The sequence below is a fragment of the Balaenoptera ricei genome, chromosome 1 (genome assembly GCF_028023285.1).
Source record: "Balaenoptera ricei isolate mBalRic1 chromosome 1, mBalRic1.hap2, whole genome shotgun sequence".
Taxonomy (NCBI): domain Eukaryota; kingdom Metazoa; phylum Chordata; class Mammalia; order Artiodactyla; family Balaenopteridae; genus Balaenoptera; species Balaenoptera ricei.
In genome coordinates, this window is record NC_082639.1 from 99291999 (window position 1) to 99317001 (window position 25003).

The 25003-nt window shown below is 49.7% G+C and overlaps 1 protein-coding gene across 4 annotated transcripts; it reads left to right on the forward strand.

The window, feature by feature from the left end:
* Window positions 1-1566: 1566 nt before the first annotated feature.
* On the forward strand, window positions 1567-24613 carry MOV10 (Mov10 RNA helicase). 4 transcript variants are annotated; one of them, XM_059927773.1, is made up of 21 exons: window positions 1567-1678; window positions 1882-2099; window positions 14611-14814; window positions 15064-15299; window positions 15495-15753; window positions 17081-17215; window positions 17854-18022; window positions 18793-18947; window positions 19212-19388; window positions 19499-19646; window positions 20048-20206; window positions 20461-20564; window positions 20750-20847; window positions 20949-21165; window positions 21973-22090; window positions 22308-22499; window positions 22727-22801; window positions 23746-23871; window positions 23953-24041; window positions 24296-24417; window positions 24495-24613. In XM_059927773.1, exons 2-21 carry the CDS (start codon window positions 1963-1965, stop codon window positions 24578-24580), a joined length of 3006 nt encoding a protein of 1001 aa, XP_059783756.1. In that variant the 5' UTR covers window positions 1567-1678; window positions 1882-1962; the 3' UTR covers window positions 24581-24613. The 4 variants fall into 4 exon arrangements, with proteins under 4 accessions (XP_059783756.1, XP_059783775.1, XP_059783747.1 ...); XM_059927792.1 differs by having other exon boundaries at window positions 1952-2099; XM_059927764.1 differs by lacking the exon at window positions 1567-1678 and adding an exon at window positions 1703-1777.
* The last annotated feature ends 390 nt before the right edge of the window (window positions 24614-25003 follow it).

The window sequence follows — 25003 nt, forward strand, 5'->3', positions numbered from 1 at the left end:
GAGGCTTCAGGAAAGTGAGACCTGAGCTGGTTGTGAAAGGTGGGAAGGAAGACCATTCTAGCCATCTAGATAGACAGTCACATGTGAAAATAACGATTACAACTCCAAGGGAAGTGGATTTTTACAGACGAAACTGGTTTAGAGAGGTTCCCTTGTAACAAAAGCCACATAACATCACATTTTCACCCATTTTTTACTATACTACAGCTATTTGTGTATGTTTTGTGAACATCCAGGAGACAGGCATAAATAGAGAAGGGGGAGGTTATGTACTCAGGAATAATGGGGGCTTAGATTTGTGGATCAGAATGGAGCCAGGATATGGGGATATATGTATACATATAGCTGATTCACTTTGTTATACAGCTGAAACTAACACAACATTGTAAAGCAATTATACTCCAATAAAGATGTTAAAAAAAAAAAAAAAGAATGGAGCCAGACATTCAGTTTGGGTATGGTGGGTGATAGGTTTTTGAAATGGTAAGTAACAATGCAGTTCTGAGGAGTTCACTCTCTTTAATACTCAGGCCTCACCAGATAATTGGGGGAGAAAAAAGATAAAAATCTTTGGCTACATTCCTAGTATTTCCCCCTACTTTGCATAAGCAATTTCTAAGACAAGATTTTCCCCTGTTCTGTTTTCCCCCCTCCCTGTAGCTTTGGTTCCCACTGACATTGAATTTCCTGTTGCTAAAGCCTGTTTTTCTTGGCTTTAGTTGGTTGTTGGCCTGGGAAAAGGTACAGGGGTAGCCCAACTGGAGCATGATCTGGGTTCTGGGCACTCTTCACACTAGGTTAGAAAGAGCGTGTGGCTTCCTACAGGGAATTACTTCGGAGAACAGCACCACCTTGGATATATTTGGAACTCTGGTATTTTTGTTTAAAGATTTTTTTACTGTAACTTTTATTATCTTTGCTCCATCCTAGTGTATGTGTTTTTGTTATTCAGAAGATAAATAGATGCTGAGGCTTGTTTTAGGTTTGTTGTTGTAGCCCTACCCCCTTTAGTTTGTCTTAACAGTCCGTCTTCTGAAACTTCTTTTACTTCTCTTCCTGGTACTGATGCTGTAGCTATTAACCATTTATTGCCTGACGTAACAGTCTCTTGCTCTCAAGAAGCTAATAGTTTGATGACTAGGGCAACCCTTAGCTAAATACTAGTAACAAAGAGTAATACAGACTGGAGTGCAATTAAGTGCCCAAATATGTGGCTTAAGCCTCTCCACATAACGAAGCCTATGTGACAGAGAAAAGTAATGACTCTTCGTCCCAGCTGAGTCCCTTGTCCCTCCCTCCCACGCGTACTCACCTTTATCAGAGACACTTGGTTCTTTCCCCCCAAACTTCTTGGCTCTTACGCCTTCCTCCAAGCGTCTGAAACCCCGAGAAGGGAAAATGGGGGAGGGAGGGGGGGCGTGCCGCTCGCTTCCGTACTTGCCTGTGTCCCAGGCTGTCTGGGGGAGGTGTTGGACAAGCCGCCCCAGTCCAGCTGCAGCCGACCCAGGTCCCAGTCCCTGCCCTTTGCTCCCCTGCTTTTCAATAAGTCCCGAAGTCCTGGGAGGTGGGCGTGGGAGTAGCCCAAGCTGAGGCTAGGAAGTCCTCCCGGACGGTTCAGGGGGCCCCAGGCGATAGCCACGTTCGGATTCTGGCTGGAAGCCAGGGGAGGGAGCTTGGGGTAAGGGGAGGGCCCTGAGGGAGGGGTCAGACTCCTTAGGAAAGAGTTAATGGGAAGAGGGGGAGGGGATAGGACGAAGAGACCGAAGGGAAGGCTCAGGTAGGAAAAGAGCGGAGGAGGGAAGCCTGGTGGGGGGAGAAGGGAGCCTGCAGGATCAGGGGTCAGAGTTAGGGGGTTTCTCCCCTGCTGCACCCTCATCCTAGGGCCGCCAACTTCCCGCCGCGGCGGCGACTTTCAGTTTCATTTCTACGAACCCTCCTGCCTGGGCCGCAGTCGCCGCCGCGATGCCCAGTAAGTTCAGCTGCCGGCAGCTTCGGGAGACGGGCCAGAGATTCGAGAATTTCCTGGTCGATCGGGGACTGGACAGGGAGACAGATCGCGAGCGGTTGCGGACCATTTATAACCAGGACTTCAAGACCAGGTACGGGCCGGCCCACTCCCCGGCCCCAAATCGCGGGCCCAGCTTGCCGCCACGACCCCGGCGGCGGGGCCACCCTTCCCGCCCCGGGGCGCGGAGGGACGCAGCTCCCCCAGTGGCTCCGGCCGGTCCCGGGGCCGCGCAGTCCCCCCTCCCGCTCAGTGCCCACGCCCCGCCCGCGCCGCCAGCGCCGCCCGCAGCCCGCCCGCTCTGCCCGGGCCGGGCCCCTGCGCCGAGTCCCCGTGGAGAGCCTCCCCGGCATCCCGCTCCCCCGGCGGCGGGGGACCAGTCCGGGGAGCCGGGTGCTGCGCCCACGCGCCGCCCGCGGGAGCGGGTTGTGGGGGGGCAGCGCTCGGCGTGGGGGAGGGGAGCTCGGGAGGGGGCCCATGCTTTGCGGAAGCGCGGGGAGCGAGCTGCCTGCTGGTGGCTACCCCCGGTTGCGCAAGCTTTACGGGGACCCCCGCCCCCTCGTCGAGGGGCTGCTTCCTCGGTGGTTCACTGTCCCAGAGAGCTGAAGAGACGCCGTGTAGCGTGTAGCAGGGAGAGTCTCAGGGAGCTCGGGGAAGAAGAAAAGGGCACAAACTGCATACGTACCAAACCTCCATTAGCACCTGTGGCTTCTCCATGGAGACCCGGGCTGGGGCCAGTCTCCTGGAGGCCCCTTCTCATCCTGTGGCTAAAGGCTGTTTGGTCCCCCTTGCCTGTTCCCATCCAAGTGAAAATCAAAGAGACTTCTCTTTCTCAAACCACAGAATTGTGCTTCAAAAAACCTCTATCAACAGGCTGCAGTCTTGGGCCGAAGACCAAGGAACAATTTTAAAGGGATAAATGTAAAGACTTACAGAAATAAATACTGGGTGATGGGAATTTAGGCTTACTAACAGACCTGTTGAAAAAGACCGTGGGTTTTCGCACACCAAAAGGCGGATATGGCTGTTAAAAGAGCCAAAGAAGTGTTAGACTGTGTTAATAGAAGTGTGGTTTGGGGTGAGGGGCAGGAGGTAAGTGATTCTCCAGATTGACCAGATCATTTCTGGAATATTGTTTTCAGTAATGAGTGTCACGTTTTAAAAGGGACATTAACGAGCTTGAGCAACATCTGAAGAAGGAGCAAAGATGATCTGTTTTGTGTCCTCACACTGTGCTGGGCACTGTGGGGAATATAAAGAAAAATACACAATCCCAGGGGAGCAGAAGAGGCTATGACATGCATACAATATACTATAATAAATGGTAAACTAGCATGACGATTATAATAGAGATAATAAGAAAAATGCTGGAGGAAAGTACAGAAAGAACAATTACCATGGAGTCACATCATCAACACTTCACATCCATGAATTCACCTATGTCCAAAAAAATCAGTGCAACGTGGCTCTGAACAAAAGTCTACGACTTCTTTTGGCTCTGTGAAAGAGATTATTATTCTGATACTTGTTTAAATGGTGAGGAAGACTCTATTTGATTCTGTTGCAGTAGGGGTATTGCAATGGGGAGAGAGATCTAGCTCAATTCTCAATACAGCAAAGACAGCTGGGAATGTATAACCAAGAGCAGAGTGAGGGGGTCATGGATGGAAAATCACTAAGAGGAGACAGTAAGGGGCTGGGGGCGGGGCAAAGTTGAGGCCTAATGCAGAAGAGGGTTCAGAGGGGCCTGACTAAAGTTTAGTCAAAGAGAGAGTCTTTGTCATATCTAAATCAAAGTTACACAATATCTTCCAGTACTGGGGGAAAACAGGCTATGTCAGATAACCACAAACAGGCATATAGAAAACCACATTTACTGTACATCATGGGTGAACTTAAAGGATTTCAGAAGTCATTTTTTAGTATGTACTTGTTTTTAGGCAAGTAAGATACCAGTCCCGTGAAATTATTAGGGAATTCGATGGAGAAGGTGGCACTGACCTTGGCCTTGGCCTTGAAGGCTAGATATCTTAGTACTTGGAGGAGGAGGAAAGACTAACATGTTGATTCATTCTTTTGTGAAACCCCGTCAAAGAAAGGGAGAAATGTTTGCCTTGAGAAGAGAAGAATTGGAGAGGACAAGGTAGTTATCCCTGAATATTTTAAAGACTGTCCTGGAGGAAAGGATTATACTTTGGTGTCACTCCAGAAGGCAGAACTGGGTTCACTCAACATGGCCCCCTTGGGGAGTTTCCTGGTAGCCTAGTGGTTAGGATTCCGGGCTTTCACTGCCCTGGCCTGGGTTTAGTCCCTGGTCGGGGAACTGAGATCCCCGCAAACTGAGCAAACCGAGTGACGCAGCCAAAAAAAAAAGGCCCTCTCACCCTCCACCGGGTGGAAGAGATTTCGGTTCTGATTAGAGAGAACTTTCTTATGCTATGACCTCAACCCTCATCCACCCAATGGGAATTCATTGCTTCTTCCTCTGGGCTCTCATAGCTTATGCTTCACTCTTGGTTATAGCCAGATGACACCCTGCCTTGTGTTAGAGCTAATATGTGGCTGTCTCCCCACCAGACTGTAGAGCCTCTGAAGGCAGGGACAGGCCTTTTGTCATGTTGGCGCCTTCCCTCAGTCCCCAGCATAGAGCCTTGTATGTAGTAGATGCTCAACAGAAGCTTCCAGAATCTAATTGAGTTAGTAGGTAGAGCTGATCTATAAGAGAAAAGGCTGTAGGGGAGGTATAGCAAGTCACCTGGTATCAGGAATTCTGGGGCACTTCCTCCCCTGGGAGGGATAGGTCCCTTCCAACTAGGTTATTTTATGATGTTATGAAGTGCCCTGCTCCCAACGCTTAACTTTTCCCATCTCTCGTTATTCATTTAGCAAATATATTTAATTTATATTTAATTAATCTACTGTTTTCTTGGGCCTTGGTTCCTGCCCCTAGAGTGTAGTCTAGTAGGGAGTGGCAGATGTGTAGACAAACGTGTCATTCAGTACTGCAGGAGCTAGTATCGTGTTTTGATAGCTGGAGTTCAAATCCTGACTCTGCCACTTACTAGTTGCATTTGATTTTGACCAAATTTCCCTAACTGTTAAGTGTTTAAAATACTGCCTTTCTCTCAGGGTTGTGTGAGGCCAAAATAAGCTATCATAGGTAAAGCATTTCCCCTGGGTAACAGAGTGCATGGGCTTTGGAAGTGGTAGCTATCATTAACAGTGCTGGTTAGGAGTCCGTTATGGAATAAGTACTGGCATCGTGAAAAGTTTCTTAGAGAAGATGATTCTTGCCTTGGGCAAGAGACTCATTCTCTTATTCAACAAATATTGGCTGAATGCCTCCTATGAGCAAAGCAAAACTGTGTGAATTGCTGTAGATACACAGAAGGAACCTAAGGAAGATGGAGGCAATTAAAACCAAATACTTATTTAATTTCTGTTGTGATAAGTGCTTGTGAGAAAAAGTCTAGGATGCTTGAGAGCATATAACGTGGAGACCTGACCTAGTCTAGGAACCAGAGGTTTCTGGGAGAAAATGATGTTTGAGCAGAATCTCGAATGATAAATGGAGTTAGCAGATGTAAAGCAAGGGGAGAGCAGTCCAGACTGAGAGAGTAGCACCTTAAAAGGCTGTGGGTGAACTCGCGAGAATGGGGGACAAGAGGCCACAGCGAGGCAGGGGCTGAACTGGGCAGGACCTTGTGGGCCGTGGGGAGGCGTTGTGGGTTTTTCTTTGTTTTGTTTTGTTTTTAATCTTAACAGAAACAGGAAAGCACAAAAATTTTCAAAGTAGGAAACTGACAGAATCAGGGTTTTTAGAAAGATCATTCTGGACCTCTATCCACAGTAAAAAATACATTTACTTTGGGGTCTGGTATACACAGCTTTCATAGAACAGTTTGTGTCCTTGAAAGAGTACTTACCTTCACTCGCTGCCCTCTGATATTTTTTATTCTATTTTACTCCAGTTTTGCAAGTCCTGGTCTTGACCCACAAATGAGAGTTGCAACCCACAGTTTGTAAATCCCAGAACTATATGTCCCTTTAAGATGGCTTCCAAATGTTGTTAGGTAGCTAGTCAGACATGAGTGGTCCTGCCCCATCCTGGACAGGGTCATCTTTCCCTCCCCCCACCCCCCACCACGGGTGACAAGAACACACCCAGAGACCCTCCCTTTTTTGGTTAAGGACCGCTAAGCTTCCAGCCAGTTTCACGACCAAGCAAGGTATCAAAAACCCAATGGGCTTTCCAAACTGCCATCACCGGTTGGCGCAGGGGCACCAAGACCTAAGAGATGACTCAGAGTAACCCAGGGTTCGTTATGCTGTATTTATAATAAATCAGCGTTGCAATTTTTGCCCCACCCCCACCCCCCTGTGGGTGGGGCGTGGCAGTTTATGCGTAAGCCCCTGTGCGCAAGGAGAAAAGTTACGTAAGCTAAAGCTGTCAATCAACTTGTCAATCAAATGACGCACGACACAGGGAGGGACTTTTCGCCACTCTCTAAAAAACCAACCTTATGCTCACTGCAGGGCTGCTTCTGGTTCCCAGACAGCCCGCTCTCCTCCCTTCTTGAGAGGGTACTTTTGCTTCGCCTAAAAACTTCTGCTGCTTGAAACTTCTCTGTCTCTCGATTGAATTCTTTCCCTCAAGAGGACAAGAACTGAGGAATGGCCGTTCTACCGGTAACAATCTGGTATTGTGTTCTGAAATACCATTCCTCGGGCTAGTAGGCTTTCCTGAACTGGGTCTAAACGATTAGTCATTTTTCACCCAACAAACAACAGGGGGCAGGGCTTTACAGACCAAGGCTGTCCAACGGTGGCAGAAAAGTCTGGAAGGAGGTGCAGCAGTACAATAGCTGGGAATGGCTGAGGTGCCATTTAGAATGGATGTGAGGTGGACCTGTTCTTCGGTTTCTTCTCTAAAATGGGGGGGATAATAGTTGCTACCTCAAAGGGTTGTTGTGAAGAGTAAATGAGATAATGCAAGTAGCTACTTAGAACAGCACGAAGTAAGTGCTCAATAAATGTTTTCTATTGTTGATAATGTTATTGTGTTGTTGATGTGTCATTGTTAATTGTGGTGCATCCGAGTGGGCCATATTAAAGGGTTAGACTTAGTCCTGTAAACCGTGGAGTCATAAATTGGGAGACATTATCTGATTTGTGTTTGTTGAAAACTCCTGCAGACTCTTAGGGGATGGACCAGGAGAGGGGGTGTGAAGTCAGAAGCAGGAGGAACAGTTCATAGGGCTTGGCAAAATGATAAGATCATCAAGCAGTTCACAGAAGAAATATAAATGACTAATAAACAGAAGGAAAGATACTTGATTATATTAATGATCAGGGAAATGCAGATTTAAACAAGATACCATTCTTTTCCTTATCAGATTGTCAAAAATTTAAAGGATTGAAGATTTCTGATGTTAGGGTCTGGGAAAGGGTTCTCTCAAATGCTTATTAGTGAGAATGTAAGTTACAACTTGTTTGGAGGACAGTTTGGCAAAACTTATCAAAGTAAAGGTTCATTATTCTCTTTGACCCAGAAGGATGGTTATTGTAACGTTTGAAATAGCCAAAAATTGTAGGCAGCCTGTCTATCACTGAACAAATAGTTAAGCACACCACAATGCATTCATACTGTGCTATCCTTTGCAGCCATTCAAAAGAGGTGGCTTGGTAAAATGTTGTCATGGAAGGCTGTCCATGGTGGTGAAAGAAGTCTGTTGCAGAATAGTATGTGTAGCACACAAAAAATATGTGTAATTAAAAATGTATTTTTTTTAATTCAGAGAAAAGGGCCTGGAAAATATATATATCGAACAGTTAAGCAGGTAGTTGGGAGTGAGGGAGTGGGAGCCCTTAATGTTTTATGCTAGGTATTCGTCATGTTTAAATATTTTTAAATACTTTTGGTAACCACTCTTTGACATCTCTTTACGCATGCATACTGTCATCCCTTGATATTCGAAAGGGATTGGTTCCAGAACCACACCCCCTACACACACACACACACACACACACACACACACACACACACACGCACCCCGCCCTGCCGATTCCAAAATTTGAGGGTGCTCTAGTCTCTGACATAAAATAGTGTGGTATTTGCATATAACCTATGCAGCATATTCTTCCGGGTTACTTTAATCACCTCTAGATTGCTTATAATACCTAATACAATGTAAATGTTAGGTAAATAGTTGTAAATACAATGTAACTGCTACGTAAATAGTTTCTGGTGTGCAACAAATTCAATTTTTGCTTTTTCCAACTTTCTGGAAATTTTTTTCCGAATATTTTTGGTCTGTGGTTGGTTAAATTCTCAGATACAGAACCCCTGGATAAGGCAGGCCCGACTCTAGTTAGATCACACCTATGTAAGTTTACCAACATGGGATCATGATGATCTAATCCTTTTTGTCGTGGATCCCTCTCATATCAGCATCCCACCCCCATTTCCACATTCTGCTCCACACTCAGGTAACTCATATCAATCAGGGTTTGTTTGTTTGTTATTGTTTTATTTTTAAAAGATCATGTTATACACATTTTCCATATCCTGATTTTTTTTTTTTTTTTCATATCCTGATTTTTTTATTCATCAATACATCGTGGAAATGACTCCTAATTGTCTGGTATATTTTTCTAATGCATTGTTGGTTTTTTTGCCAGCATTTTGTTATGACAAATTTCAAACATAAAGAAAAGTTGAAATAATTTGACAGTGAACAATCATATACCCTTGTTACTGAACACAAGTTGGTGTGCCCCACGCACAGTGAGGCCAAACAAACCGAACTCTCGGAGTCTGGAGCAGAGAAAGGTTTATTACAGGGCCAAGCAAGGAAAACAGGTGGCTTGTGCAGCTCCCCGATGTTTTTAGGGAGAAGTTTTAATAGGCAAAATCTGGGATGAGAGTTTCTGGGTGTGTGACTTTCTTCTGATTGGTTGGTGGTGAGGTAACAGGGTGGTGCTCCAGGAATCTTTTGCTCAGCCTGAAGTTACTGTCATCCACCTGGGTGGTGGCCTAAGTTCCTACAGAACTCCAAGGTATTGTTATGTATATTACTTGAGGAGGAACTAGGACCCTGCCCCAAGGCTGCACTATTGTTTCTTGACTTCAATCCCCTTGTTTCTGCATTCCCTTGTTTCTGCTAATCAGGGAAGGACCCTGATTAGCAACGGTTTGAATCTGCCTTCTGGAACTCTGGGAAGGTAAAGGAGGCTGAATGAAGCTTATTTCTACAAACAAGAAACAAGGGGCACAGAAAGACTTTTGTGCCACAGGATCCTGCTTGGTTTCACCTCACCTGGACTTCTTAATTTGTATTTGACACATGCCTGCCCATTGATCTATCCATCCAGATAGTTAGACAGATATATGCCCAGCATATGGGGATCTTAGTTCCCTGACCAGGGATGAACCCGTGCCCCTGCAGTGGAAGCGGGAGCCTTAACCACTGGACCACCAGGGAATTCCCCATCTAGCTATATTAATTTTTTGATGCATTTCAAAGTAAGTTACAGACATCAGTACAATTCACCCCTAAACACGTCACCATGATTATTATTAACTATAAACAGTTCAAAATTTGTTTACGATATACATACGTATATTTGTTTGTTTATTTATTTATTTATTTATTTATTTATTTATTTATTTATTTTGGCTGCACCTCACAGCTTTTGGGATCTTAGTTCCCCAACCAGGGATTGAACCCACGCCCTTGGCAGTGAAAGTGCGGAGTCCTAACCACTGGACCACCAGGGAATTCCCATGTTTATGATTTTTTTTAAGTAAAATTTACCTACAGTGAAATAGACAAATTTCAAGTGTACCGTTCTGTGAGTTTTAACAAATCCATATACCTGTGTGCAACCCCCTATCAAGATATATGACGTCACCCCAGAAAGTTCCCTCATCTCCTGTCCCATTTAGTCCTCACCCTTACCCACCCAGAGGCAACCACTGCTCTGATCTTTTTTTTTTTCTGAGATAGTACCTGTTCTAGAACTTTATGTAATGGAATCAGATAGTATGTAGTATGTACTCTTTTGTGTAAGGCATGTTTCACTCAGCATAATGTGTTTGAGATTCACCCATGTTGTTGTATCAGTAGTTGCTTTTTACCACCGAATATAAATCACAGGGACTTCCCTGGCGTTCCAATGGTTAAGACTCCATGCTTTCAACGCAGGGGGCCCGGGTTCGATCCCTGGTCGGGGAACTAAGATCCCACATGCTGCACAGTGCAGCCAAAATTGTGTGTGTGTGTGTGTGTGTGTGTGTGTGTAAATCATAGTTTGAAGGACAGTGTTTTCAGTTTGGGGCTATTTTGAATAAAACTGCTATGCACATTCTTGTACAAGTCATTTTGTGGGCATATATTTTCATTTCTCCTGGGATATACCTAGGGGTGGAATTGTTGAGTCGTAGGATAGATAATATTTACTTTTTTTTTAATCTTGGGCAAGTTGCTTAACCTATTTTGGTGGTGGCAGCAAAGTCTTCTGGACTGGTCTTCTGGTGTGACCTTGCCTGGGGTTAGGCTGTCCAAGTTTGGACAACATATATAACCTGACACTTAACATTCCAAGCCGTTGCACAGCAGTGCTGTGTGGCAGCCAGAGGTTCAATGTTTGCATTGTTATCTTATTTCATCTATAAAATAACAGTCTGGAATTATTTGATACTTCTTTCACCCATTCTCCCAGCAAGTACTTATTGAATAAATACCAGTGCTAGGTCTACACTAGATGTTATAGTCACATTACTTTCTTAATGAATTTTTATTCCATGCATAATATAGTAATATATTCTTTTCATTAAAAATCAGAACATTATGTTATATGTTTGGTTTTACAAGAAACTATCAGACCTTTTTCTAAAGTGATTATACCATTTTATATTCCAACCAACAATGCACGAGCGTTCTGGTGTTTTTGTATCCTTGTCAGCATTTGTTGTTGACAGCCTTTTAAATTTTAGTCATTTGAATGGGTGTGATGCATTCTTTTTAATGGTTGTGTAATATTCTATAGTGTGGGTGTTTACAACTTATTCAGCTATCTCCCTATTTATGGGCGTTTGTTTCGTTTTCAATTCTTGGCCACTGAGAATGACTCTACAGTAAGCATCCTTGAACATATGTTCTTATATGTTGGTACTTTTCTTTTCCGTGGGATACATTCTCATGAATTAAAGGATATCTGTATATCAGATGTTCGGAGATATTGCCAGATTGTTTTCCAAAAGGTTGTAATACTTCACCTTTCTACCAGCAGTGTATGAGAGTTTTCTTTTCCACATAGCAATACGTGTTGTGCCTATTTTCCTTTTTTATCAGTCTAATGGAAATAAAATGATACCTCGTTTTTACTGTAGTTTGCATTTCTCTACTTTTAGAGCATCTTTTCATACTTCTGGGTCATTGGAGTTTGCTCTTTAAGTTGAATATTCAGTTTTTTCTATTGTTCATCTTTTTTTCCCCTAGAAATCTAGGTGACTAGATGTGTAAAAGAACTGGTGCTTTTTTCAACTACTATGTACTAAGTTTGTGATTTAAAAAAAAAAATTTTTTTTTTTAATTTTTTATGACTGTCACCTTAGACCAAGTGAATTTGGGTAGTAGTAATAGATGTGAGGTATAATTTGAAAGCTACTTAGGTGGTAGCACCTATAGTAGAAGTTGCAAAACTTGCAAAGTTGAGTTCCTCCTGCCCATGTGTCCATGCAGAAGCTCCCAAAGATAGGAGATTTCACCTTAAAACTGTGCTTTGGGCTTCTCTTAAAAGCCAGATCTGGCCATCTTGGGCCTGCATTCCCTGCTGGCAACGTCTGTCTGGAGATGAGTAACAGTTCCCCCCTTTAGACAGGACTTGTGCTCCGGGGTTTGTCCAGTCCCCTCAGGGTTCCATTTCCTCCCCAGCACTAAGCTGAGAGCTCCAGGGCATTTCAGAGCACCTGCGCTTTTCTTACAGTAGATTATAGTCTGTTAGTGTAAGAAGGACATGTATAGGATTACACATGTCCTTCTTACACTAAGGACTCAAAAATGGGACTGTACAGGTGCCTGAGACAGCTGCAGGTATCAGATACCTGTGGAGTCTGGCATCTGTCGGCATTTGAGTGTGTGCCTGAACCATGGAATTTAGTGACTCACTGACCAGGGGGCCCGGGTGAAAGTTTCTGATGACGCCCTGATTTCAGTCCCTTTGCCTGGACCCCTCAGCAGCGTTTGAGCCTGATACCTGATTCTCCTCCCTCTCTTAGTGGAGGCTGCTGTTTTCTCTTCCTCCCTGGGTTATGCTGGCCTCAGGTGTTCTCAGACTACTCACACTCTCTGGTTGTAACTACTACCTGACGTCTCCCTAATATTAAGCTCTGCTTTGCCTTTGGCCTGAGTTCTCAGCTTCTGATTCATGGAACTAGCTGCCTCCGGACCACGGGGATCTCAGACTGACCATGTCCACACCCAAACGTTGTGGTCGGCCCTTCCAACCTCCTCCTCCTCTTGTTTTTACCTCCTATCTCAGGAATAGTTCCTGAAGCCAAGCCATTGGTTTGGGTGTTGTCCTCGACTCCTTCCCTCTTCCCAGCCTCCACTCCCTCTCCTGTCCAAAGCCAAATTCTGCTAATTTTATATTCTCAATATCAGATCTGTCCCCTCTTCTATCCTCACCACTGCCTTGTTTGGGCCCTTGTCATCTTTTAATTGGACGATTGCAATGGCCTTCTTCTAACTGGTCTCCCTGCCTACAGTCTTGCCTCCAGCAAATCCATCCTCCAATCCTGATGCCTGAGTGATCTGAAATGCAAATATGATCTTGCCACTCCCCTGCTTAAAACCCACCAACGGGGTGGTTCTGTAACCACAGTGTAGCCTCTGGTGCAGGCTGAAAGTAAGTTGCTACTCTTACTACTACTGCTACTATTAGTACTACTATTGCTACTAATAGGATACTAATAATAGTAGCTAACATTTCCTGAGCATTTTCTATTGTGTTTTCAAATGATTTATTATCTCTTTAAGACAAATCAGAGCCGATTCAAAGTTTTCTGAATGGTATCACTCATTTGCTTGGGGAGAGGGAGAGGGGCAGAGTTATAGGCATGGGGCACCAGGGAAATGTCTGTAACTATAAATGATCTTATATATGCTAGTGAGTGACCATGCTGATTGGGCCTTCATAGTTAAATAGGCATTACCATGGTTCCTAGGAGCTAGGATTTCCTTTCATTCCCTAAAAAGCATGGAGGGTGGGAGGTCAGCTGTCCAGATCTCGAATGTGTCCATGAAGTGTGTTGCACGTGGGGATGTCCTCTGGCTCTTGGGTGCCAGTAAAAGAGGAGAGCTTCTGGCCTTCAGGGTCAAGTGCAGGCTTCATGGCTTGGCATGCAAAACTATGCAAGACCTGGTCCCTGCCCACCTCTGCTGCCTCCAGCCAATCCCTTCCTTGCACTCTTCACTCTAGTACAACCAGACTGGGTGTGATACTAATCAGAGCGCACCTTACTGAGATCTTATGTGCCAAGCACTGGGCTAAGTGGACACCATAGTGTCCGTCTCTCATGTAATTCTCACAGCCACCCCGGGAGATGAGTCTGCCATTATCCCCATTTTATAGAGGAGCAAAGTGAGGCTTTGCGAGGTAACCGAGATGTCTCAGCTAGTGGCAGAGTGGGCGGTCCCCCCAGCCTCTCCGCACGTGTTCTCGGTAGATCCCCCCCCCCCCCCGCCCTCGGCTCACGCTCTGTGCTCCCCCTGCGCCTGAACGACACCCATTCAGCCTTCAGGACTCAGTTCTGATGCCGTTTCTGCGGGAAGCCACCAGGGCTGAGCCGACCCCGCTGAGCTCCCGACAGCGGGCTGGAACGGATGTGTTCCGTCTGTGCTCCTTGAGGCCTCTTTGAAGCCCCAGCATCTAGCGCAGTGTCTGGCACATAACAGGTCTCTGTAAGTGTTTGTTGAGCTGACTAAACTGAATTCCAGACGCTGAACCTCGAGGTTGTTGTTCTTCTGACGTTTTCCCTGTCTTCACCTTCTCTAGGCCCAAACAAGCTATTTGATCTCTGGAGAAAGGATCCTTTCCCTCCTGCTTGGGTTCCACCTGCACCCTATGACTTCAGGGGGAAACTGCTGTCTGATCAGCCACCTTGCCCACACACCCTGGACATCTGTACTCTCTGCCCCTCTCTCACTCCTCACCAGCGGGCTGGACCCTGAATCCACACCCCTGAATCAGCTTCTTCGGCTTCCCCCTCAGCTTTAGCTCTTTCCGCTTCAGTGTTTGTATCTTTTCTGTCCCAAATTCCCCCTGCCCCCCACCACAAATCTTCCTTTCTCTCTGTCTTCCCTTAGTCCTCCAATTAAATAGCCCATCGTTGGGCTTTTCTCCTTAGAAGTGCACCGTCCACCACCTGCTGTTTAAAACAACCATATTTTGTCTTGAGGGGGTCCCATTGCCTTCCCTGAAAACATTAAAAATTCCTGCCATCCCCAGCCCCGTCCTGTCCTGCACAGAGCGGCCCTCAGATGCCCTCCCCAGCTTGCTGCCCCCGTCCCTCACTCCCCAGTCTCCTCTGCTCCCGGCAGCTTTGGGACCCCCGCCCCTGGCTTCTCCTCCATGCTGTATGGAATGAAGATTGCCAATCTGGCCTACGTCACCAAGACCCGGGTCAGGTTCTTCGGGCTCGACCGTTGGGCCGACGTGTGGTTCCCAGAAAAGAGGAGAATGAAGCCGGGGTCGGAGATCAGCAAACACCACAAGTCGCTGCTGGCCACGATCTTTTATGACAGGTGTGTGACGGGGTGGGGGGCGTGTCTGGCTGGGGAGAGGGGCTGTTGCCTCCGCTTGGGGTAAGGCTCCATCCTGCAAGGACTGGGGTAAAGGCAGGAAAGGAGCTAATTGGCCTGGGGGAGGGGATGGGTTTCCTGAGCACAGCTGGCTCTTGGCCAGCCTCCCCAAGCCTGTAACTTTCTCGGAGGGCAAGCCCCAGGCTTGGCTGCTCCGGCCCCAGCCGTGATCTTGACTCCCACTCTCCCCAGGGCTGAGTATCTTCACGGGAAACATGGGGTGGACGTGGAGGTCCAGGGGCCCCATGAAGCCCGAGATGGGCAGCTCCTTATCCGCCTGGATTTGAACCGCAAGGAGGTGCTGACCCTGAGGCTTCGGAATGGAGGAACCCAGCCTGTCACCCTCACCCACCTCTTCCCATTCTGCCGGACACCCCAGTTTGCCTTCTGCAATGACGACCGGGAGCTGCCCTGCCCACTGGGCCCTGGTGAGTGGGTTCCCAAAGGAAAGAGCCTCTGGTGGACAGAGTCCTGCCCTAGGAAGGTCTGATGCTTCAGGAACGTGCTGTTGCTGGCCCGTGGGCTCCTACCTTGGGATGGGGCTCTGGGGGGGAATGTCAGTGTTGGGGTGCTGGTGGGAGGATCCCTTCCCCACCCCGACTCACTCAGCCATCCTCTCCCAGGTGAATGCTATGAGCTCCATGTCCACTGTAGGACCAGCTTTGTGGGCTACTTCCCAGCCACTGTGCTCTGGGAGCTGCTAGGACCTGGGGAGCCAGGCTCAGAAGGAGCTGGCACTTTCTACATTGCCCGCTTCTTGGCCGTCGTGGCCCACAGCCCCCTGGCAGCACAGCTGAAGCCCACGACTCCCTTCAAGCGGACCCAGATCACTAGAAACCCTGTGGTGACCAACCGGATAGAGGAAGGAGAGAGACCCGACCGGTAAGTCCTCCCTCCAACCCAGTCCTGGCTGGGGGTGTCCCAACACCACAGTGTGGGCCCTTGGGAAGAACACAGAGCCCCCTTTCCTAACTGTGAGTTAACTCCTCCAGACCTCAGAGACCTTTTCTGTCTAGGAAGAAAAGCAGATATGAGGGCAATGTGAAAAAATTTCAAGTATTTTTGACTGTATGATGGATTATCAGTCAGCCAAGGTGGACACATGTCTCTCTCTCTCTCTCTCTCTCTCTCTCTCTCTCTCTCTCTTTTAACAGCTTTATTGAAACAATTCATATACCATACGATTCACCCATTTAAAGTGTACAATTCTGTGCTTTTTTTAGTATATTCACAGATATGTGCAACCATCACCACAATCCGTTTTAGAACATTTCATCACCCCAAAAAGGAGCCCGTACCCTTTACTTATCACCCCTTTTGCTCCCCATTCCCTCCCAGCCCTAAACAGCTACTCATCTACTTTGTGTAGATTTCCCTCTCTGGACATTTTATATGAATGGAATCATATATGTGTAAACAGCTCTTTTTGACATGTCCAGGTGTTCACAAAATACTGAACAAACCGTAAGACCATTGTGCTCTTTTTGTTAAAAATATGTGTGTAGGGGAATTCCCTGGTAGTCCAGTGGTTAGGGCTTCGAGCTTCCACTGCAGGGGGCCTTGGGTTCTACCCCTGGTCAGGGAACTAAGATTCTGCGTGCTGCGCAGCACAGCAAAAAAATTAAGTAAGTACATAAGTAAAAATATATGTGTATAATACAATTTGACAAAGAAAAATGTCTGGAAGGCTACATACCAAAAGGTTAACATTGGTTATCCCTGGATGGTTAGAATGTTGTTTATTTACTCATTTATTTATTACCTGTTTTCTGATTTTTTTTCTCTGATGAACATGTATTGTTTATGTACATATCTATATGCATATATATGTGTGTGTATATACTTTTTTTTTTTTTGTCCACACCACGCAGCTTGTGGGATCCTAGTTCCCTGACCAGGGATTGAACCCGGGCCCCCTGCAGTGGAAGCACAGAGTCCTAACCACTGGACCGCCAGGAAATTCCCTATATATATATTTTTTTAAATGCTTCCAAGTATCATGCTTTCCAAAAATGAGGATGGTCCAACCTTGGCGTGAGCAGCCTCATGAGACAGTGAGTCCTGTCTCCTAGGGCAAAGGCTGCCGACCCCCTTCAGCAATAGTGTTGAAGCAGAGCCTTGTGCTTCCTCCAGGGAGGGGCCTTCTCAGAGACTCTGAAGGTGAAGGGTCTCTGTGTTTGTAATAGCTTTTCTTCTCTCCCTCCTGCAGTGCTAAGAGCTATGACCTGGAGTTAAGTATGGCACTGGGAACATACTACCCACCCCCCCGCCTCCGGCAGCTGCTCCCCATCCTTCTTCAGGGAACAAGTATCTTCACTGCCCCAAAAGAGATTGCTGAGATCAAGTAAGTACCACCCATCTGCACCCTTTGTGCTGCTTTATATGTTTCTTTTCCACTGGCTTCTTCCCACTGCCCCATGCCTCTGTCCTCAGCCTCCTGTGCTCAGTTCATTCTTCCCCTTACTGAGCACACGCCATGTGCCAGGCACCATTCAAGGTGAATCACTCACATGATGGCCCTGACATCCTAGTTGGGGAAAGTGAGCATCTATCATCTTATTTCATGGAGTGATGAGTGCTATGAAGAATTAACTGAAGCTAAAGCAGGGTAAGGGGTGGGCTGTGCTGTTTTGCAGAGGGCAGCTAGTCCTGGCCTCTTTGAGGAGGTGACACTTGAGCAGAGAATGACATTTGAATGAGGTGAGGGTGTGAGTAATAGAAGGATCTTGGAGAAAGGATGTTCCAGGCTCCAGGATCCACAGTGCACATGCGAGTCAGGTCTGAGGTTGGGGGGCAGGGGCTCCCTTCTTGGAGGCCTCTGACCCCCATCTGCTTCTCTGCCCTTCTAGTCTTCCCCGATTCCTGATGTCTTCATAGTCCCAGAGCTGCAGAGGGAGAGGGTGGATGCTCCCGGACATGGGGGTTGCCTGACCCATCCCGTTCCCGTCCCCTCCCTCCAACCCCCCCACCCATCACTGCCAGGGCCCAGCTGGAGACACCCCTGAAGTGGAGGAATTACGAGGTGAAGCTCCGGCTGCTGCTGCACCTGGAGGAGCTGCAGATGGAACACGACATCCGGCACTATGACCTGGAGTCGGTGCCCATGACCTGGGACCCCGTAGACCAGAACCCCGGGCTGCTCACGCTGGAGGTCAGGGGTTGGATCGGTAGCGGGGAGGATGGACTCGAGTTAGCCAACCCACAGGCTGTGGGAAGAACAAAAGGAAGATGAAGTTTTTCCTGTCCCAGAGGGCTCAGCAAGTTGCCGAGTGGGCATCTGGGCCCCAAAAGAGGTGTCAGAGCAAGGCAATAGGGAGGACTGGGGTTTTAGTCTAGACTTTGCTACCACTGGCTGTGTGACCTTGGGCAAGTCTTTTGCTATCTCTGGGCCTTAGTTCCCTCACCTGAAAAGCATGAAGCTGGACTAGATAATTCTTAGAGCCCTCTCCAGCTCTCAGATGTTGAATGTGTACATCTAAGCCCGGAATTACACACGAGAATGGATTCCTGCACACTTGTGCTGAGAAAGGCGCTCAGTGAGAAGGGACGGCAGGTAAGGATGATCAGGGAAAGTTTCCTACAGGAATTGAGTTTTGAACAAGATTTTAAAGGCAGAGTAGGAACAGAGCTGGCCAAGAGGGCAACCGGACTTTCTGGGAAGCTGGCCTCCAAGTCTTGAAATCATGCCCTGGAGGGTTTCCAGGATTCCTGGGCTCAGCATCTCTGAGCACCTTGGGCAGACTTGTCCCTTCCTCATCTCCCCTGACTCTTGCCCTGTCTGGCAGAAGAGGAAAGAGGCAAAGCTTCCTGAACCTGGGGTAGAGGGTAGATCCTCAGAACTTGTGTCTCAGTTGGGGTCTGAAGTGGGCCCTCCACTGGCCATCTCCGGGCTAGAAGCTTGCTGGTGTTTGTGCCCCATAGGTTCCCGGGGTGGCCGAGAGCCGCCCCTCAGTGCTGCGGGGTGACCACCTATTTGCCCTTTTGTCCTCTGAGACACACCAGGAGGACCCCGTCACCTACAAGGGCTTTGTGCACAAGGTGGAACTGGACCGGGTCAAGCTGAGTTTTTCCACAAGGTAGGTGTTGGGGGAACCCTGAGCTGCAGGAAGGTCTCCAGGTGTCCCGGAGGCCAAGGGAGGAGGATGTTTCTCCCCAGAGTGAGTGGGACCCCAGGGACAGGGCAAGGGGACCCTGAGATGCCTCACCATCTTCCTCTCCTGGAGGATTGCTTGGAGGTCTGGGAAAGGGGGTGGAGTTGGAGTAGATGGAGAGAGTCCTGGCCTTTTATTGCCCACCCCCCCAATTGGAATTCTTCCCCCTCTCTCTCCCCCTTCCCAAAGCCTCCTGAGCCGCTTTGTGGATGGGCTGACCTTCAAGGTGAACTTCACCTTCAACCGCCAGCCCCTGCGGGTGCAGCACCGTGCCCTGGAGCTGACGGGGCGCTGGCCGCTGTGTCCCCTGCTTTTCCCTGTGGCCTCTCGTGGGGTCCCGCTGCTGCCCTCAGATGTGAAGCTCAAGTGAGACTGTGGGCAGGGGCTCTGGGGCCACTTGGAGTGTGGGTGTAGGGGACGGGGTCAGGGAGGCCTCTGGGACGCGGACAATATCGTGTTTGTGGCCCCTCCGCTAGGCTGTACGACCGGAGTCTGGAGTCCAACCCGGAGCAGCTGCAGGCCATGAAGCACATTGTTATGGGTACCACCCGCCCCGCCCCCTACATCATCTTTGGGCCTCCAGGCACTGGCAAGACTGTCACCTTAGTGGAAGCCATCAAGCAGGTGGGGCCTGAGCGTAGACCTGTGGCCTACACTCTGACTCCCCCCACTCCCCGGGACAAAGCAGTTGTCCCCAGGTTCTGGTTCCTTCCGGCTCCCTGAACGCACGCCCCCGAACTGGCCTCGAGGGCCAGTGTGGCTGTGGAGCACTGTGTGCAGCTTGGGTACTGCACGTCTCAATCCCCGTAGCCTTGTATAATTACGGCAACAGTTTTCCAGCATTAAAGGGCTGCTGGACTAGCAGGGGCCTGCCGATCTGAACTTGCCTTTTGAGTCACTCCCTCCCTCAGCAATGGGAGGCAAATGCCACACTGCGCCAGCCTGAGTCACAGGCACGTTTCTCCCTCTACCCTCCCCCTGGAGACCAGAAGCTGCTTCCCACACTGTGCTCATCCCCACCCCAGGTGGTGAAGCACTTGCCCAAAGCCCACATCCTGGCCTGTGCTCCGTCCAACTCGGGGGCCGACCTCCTCTGTCAGCGCCTCCGGGTCCACCTGCCCAGCTCCATCTACCGCCTCCTGGCTCCCAGCAGGGATATCCGCATGGTGCCTGAGGACATCAAGGTACTTGGGGAAGGCGGGGGACCAAGGGGTGGCGGGTGCTGCTCTGGGTAGGCGCTGGGGCCAGGAAACTAGGAGACCTGGATTCTGATACTCGCTGTGTGACCTTGGGTGGGTCAGGACTGCTCTCTGGGCTTCAGTTTCCCTGTGTGTAAAGTGAGAGAGGTAAACAAAATTGCCTGGGGGGGCCCAGACCCAGAGCGAGGGTGAGAACGGAGATGGAGCCAAGCTGACTCCCCTCCCTGCACAACCCTCAGCCCTGCTGTAACTGGGATGCAAAGAAGGGGGATTACGTGTTTCCTTCCAAGAAGAAGCTGCAGGAATATCGTGTCTTAATTACCACGCTCATCACTGCCAGCAGGTGGGAAGTGTGTGTGTGTGTGTGTGTGTGTGCATCTCTTAAATCGTGTGTTAAGAGGTAGCGGGGCTGGGGAAATGGGGAAGAATGGTGCCTGGGGAGTTGGGGGGAGGGCCAGCTTGGGGGAGCATTCAGGTGTGGTAGTCGCGTGCCTGGATGTGACCCCTGCCTGGCCTGACACCTCCCAGGTTGGTCTCGGCCCAGTTTCCCATCGATCACTTCACACACATCTTCATCGATGAGGCTGGCCACTCCATGGAGCCAGAGAGCCTGGTGGCCATAGCAGGTGAGGGGTTCGGGGGCGGGGGGGGCTGCGAGTGTGTCACCCCACGTGGCATCGGGGAGGTCCCACCACACACCTTTCTCCTCACGCTACCCACCTCCCAGGGCTGATGGAAGTCAAGGAAGCAGACAATCCAGGAGGGCAGCTGGTGCTGGCAGGAGACCCTCGGCAGCTGGGGCCTGTGCTGCGTTGCCCGCTGACCCAGAAGCATGGGCTGGGGTACTCACTGCTGGAGCGGCTGCTCACCTACAATGCCCTGTACAAGAAGGGCCCTGATGGCTATAACCCCCAGTTCATAACCAAGCTGCTACGCAACTACAGGTATCCCGCACCCTCTGTGTCATCCCCTGCCTTCACACCCTCTGCAAGCCCAGCTGGCGGCTCCATCCCACAGTCCTCAGAGGCTGCGTGATGCAGAAAGACTATCAGCTGGAAGGTGGGAGTTCTTCTCTCCAGTCCCGTCACTGCTCCTCCAGTTGCTTATCTGTACCTCAGGGGATGGTCAGTGGTTCCTAGACACCGGAATATATCTGATGCTGGTCCCAGGTGAAGTTTCTAGGCGTCCAAGGAGAAATGAGAAAAACAGGGACAGTGTATTTTTTCATAAACCTAATGGTTATTCAAGTTAAAGAGCTATGCTTCCTTTAGTCAGTGAGTTCATATATCTAAAATGCTCAGATGAGTTCCTGCATCTTTAGTTCCTTAGATGAGTCCACTAGGAATTCAATAAATGTTAGCTGTTGTGTTAGTACTGCTGATATTTTTGGATTTAGCACATTATCTCATCCAATAATGGCGACAGTAGGTGATTCTTGCTTTTGTATTGTCCTTCCTTGGCAAAATTGAAACTTGAGAATGGGCCCCTAATTTCTTGGTGTTTTCATTTAAATTTGACTGGTCTATGAAATCTGTGGATTGGATGTTCTCAGGAGCCACATTTGGTTCTGCTTTCTGTGGTTAACAGTGCCCAGCAGCAAAAACTGTAGCTGAATGAGTCTGCTATGCAGTGGGCAGGAAGACAGGAGGATAGTGTGTGTGAGCTCCAAGCAGGTGGAGCGGAGGTCCCTGAGGGTGGGGCAGAACTAATCCGCCCCCCTGGTCTTGCTCTTCCTTCCTTCTGCCTCCCAGGTCTCACCCCACCATCCTGGACATTCCTAACCAGCTGTATTATGAAGGGGAGCTGCAGGCCTGTGCGGACGTTGTGGACCGAGAGCGCTTCTGCCGCTGGGAGGGTCTGCCTCAACAGGTGAGGCTGAGCGGGGCTGGGGCTCAGGCTCCTACCCCGGTACCCCAGCCTCCCTCTTATTGAGGGTGCTGGGTAGCAGGAGGCTCTGAGTAGAAGCCATGAGCCCCTCCCTTTGTCACCTAGGCCTGGGATCCCCCACTCCCTGGAAGGGTTTGAGGGTGGGAGGGAAGGGAGGCAGGGAGGTCCAGCTGAGGGTTTCCCCTGACTCCATGTCCAGGACTTTCCCATCATCTTTCACGGCGTAATGGGCAAGGATGAGCGTGAAGGTAACAGCCCGTCCTTCTTCAACCCCGAAGAGGCTGCCACGGTGACTTCCTACCTGAAGCAGCTCCTGGCCCCCTCCTCCAAGAAGGGCAAAGCCCGTCTGAGCCCCCGAAGCGTGGGCGTCATCTCCCCATACCGGAAGCAGGTCAGGTCCTCAGTTCCCATCAGGGGTGGGTCCCCCCAGGTGGTACCTCCTTAGCCAGACCACTAGGCAGAGGGTCCAGCTCAGGCCTCCGCTGGCCCCATATCTCAAAAGAGTGCAGAGGTCAGCTGCATCTCCCTCTTTGCCCCCCAGCTCCCTGGCCTCCTGCCTGGCACCCTCTTGTACTGGTGTAATGGCATGAGAGAAAGGCACCTGTCCCCATCTTCCAGGTGGAAAAAATTCGTTACTGCATCACCAAACTTGACAAGGAGCTTCGGGGACTGGATGACATCAAGGACCTGAAGGTGACCCTCACCACTGTTTCACATTCCCTCCCTGACTTCTGTCCCCCTCGCTTCCCCACTTCCAGACACCTCCTCGGGTCCCTGCCCCACTGCTGCAGGACAGCCCAAGTCCCTGCTCCACCCTCGCTGCCTGAGACAAACTTGGGCTTTCCCCAGGCCTCTCACTCCTGGAGATCCCAACTTGTAGGTCTGGGATGGGACCCGGAAGCCCGCATGTTTAGCAAGCACCTCACATGATTCTTATGATCAGGCTGGTTTAAGGTCTCTGCCCTAAGGAGAAAGTCCAGACTCCCCAGCCTGCCTGACCTGTCATGTGATGATGTCCCCACTCACCTCTCCCACCCTCTGAGTCAGTCGGCAGCTCAGTTCTTTCTCAGATAAGAATCACCTGGAGAGCTTTTAGTGCTGCCAGCGCCAGGGCTCCACCCAACCAATTAACACAGCTATCTGGGGGCAGAGCCAGGGCATCAGGTTTTTTTACGGGCTCCTCAGGTGATCTCCCGTGCAGCCAGGGTTGACACCCAGGGCTTTAAGAGTTAGAGGCCTCTCCCATGGAAATTCTGATTCTGGAGGTCTGGGTTAGGGCCTAAGGTTACATATTTTTAACAAGTACTGAGTGATTATCTTCAGGAAAGTTTGAAAAACACTGCTGAGTTACTGTTCTTTGCAGTCCTGTTTTCTTTGCTTAGAACCCTTTCGAGCCCCCACCCCTTTAACTGGATTCAGCCTTCAGGTTTCAGCTTCCATGGCACCATCCTGTCCTCTTTCCTGCCCAGCAGGACACTGGCTCACTCCACTGTGACAATTGCCCTCAGGCTCGCTGGTCCCTAGGTCCCCCACTGCCTCCCTCCTCTCTAGGTGGGCCCCGTGGAAGAGTTTCAAGGCCATCCCTCCCCTCTAGGTGGGCCCCGTGGAAGAGTTTCAAGGCCATCCCTCCCCTCTAGGTGGGCTCCGTGGAAGAGTTTCAAGGCCAGGAGCGCAGTGTCATCCTCATCTCCACCGTGCGGAGCAGCCAGAGCTTTGTGCAGCTGGATCTGGACTTTAACCTGGGTTTCCTCAAGAACCCCAAGGTTCAGGGGCTGGGGGGTGGCAGGGACTCCTCCTTCCTGAGGGCCCTTCCCTGCCGTGACCCCAGCACTTCTTCTCATCAGAGGTTCAACGTGGCTGTGACCCGGGCCAAGGCTTTGCTCATCGTGGTGGGCAACCCGCTCCTGCTGGGCCACGACCCCGACTGGAAAGTGTGAGCATCCCACCCGCAATCCCTCTTGGTGGCCACAGCCCCCAGCCTAGGACAGCTGTAGTTTTATGAAGCACCCTTGGGGCTCAGTTAATCTTCCAATCTATTTATCTTAACAATATCCCCATTTGCCAAGGTTAAGTAACTTGCCCCAAGGCACAGGCCCCTGGTGCAGGACCAAGGCTGGGCCTCCAGCCTCTGCTGGTACTCGGCCAGCCTTGTGCAGCTGTGTGTGTGAATGTCCCTGTACCCCACAGATTCCTAGAGTTCTGTAAAGAAAACGGGGGGTATACCGGGTGCCCCTTCCCTGCCAAACTGGACCTGCAGCAGGGGCAGAACTTACTCCAGGATCTGAGCAAACTCAGCCCCTCTACCTCAGGTATGGCTGGGCTAGGTGGGGGACAGTGCTGAGGGAGGATGTAAGTTACTAACAAAGCTGGCCTCCTCTCTTTATAGGACCCAAAAGTCACGACTACCAGGAGTGGGAGGGTGAAGGGGGCCTGCCCCTGCAAGTGGAGCCGGAGTGGAGGAATGAGCTCTGAGGACCGCCCACCCGACCCTTCCCCTGCTGCTAACATCAAGCTGCTAACAATTGGGGGAAGGGGGAGGAAGTAAAACTGAAAAAAAAAAAAAGCTTATTCTATGCAAAAGCCTCCTTGTCTCTTCAGCCTGGCCCCAGCTTCCTGAACTCCCAGGATGACCTCACAGGGGAGGGTGGGACCGTCACACCAGCCCAGGGCCATACCCCTCCCCCGCCAAAGGAACCCAACCCCCATGTCCTGGGGAGGAAACCTAGTGGGAGGTGGCAGGGAAGCCACCCACTGGCTTCTAAGTTTAGCCCAGTGCTCCAGACCACTCCCCTCACCCGCCTCCAAGGCCCAGAGCCAGGCATGACCTCATCCTTTTCTCCAAGACTCCACCCTGCCTGCCTGGGAGTCCTGCCTTTGCAGACAGGGGGCCAGCCT

Excerpts from the sequence above, each read along its gene's own strand:
- MOV10 (XM_059927773.1), top strand. The coding sequence starts at position 1,963 with ATGCCCAGTAAGTTCAGCTGCCGGCAGCTTCGGGAGACGGGCCAGAGA. Across the intron at positions 14,815-15,063 it reads GCCACGATCTTTTATGACAG|GGCTGAGTATCTTCACGGGA; the intron begins GTGTGTGACGGG and ends CACTCTCCCCAG. Across the intron at positions 22,802-23,745 it reads ATGACATCAAGGACCTGAAG|GTGGGCTCCGTGGAAGAGTT; the intron begins GTGACCCTCACC and ends CCTCCCCTCTAG.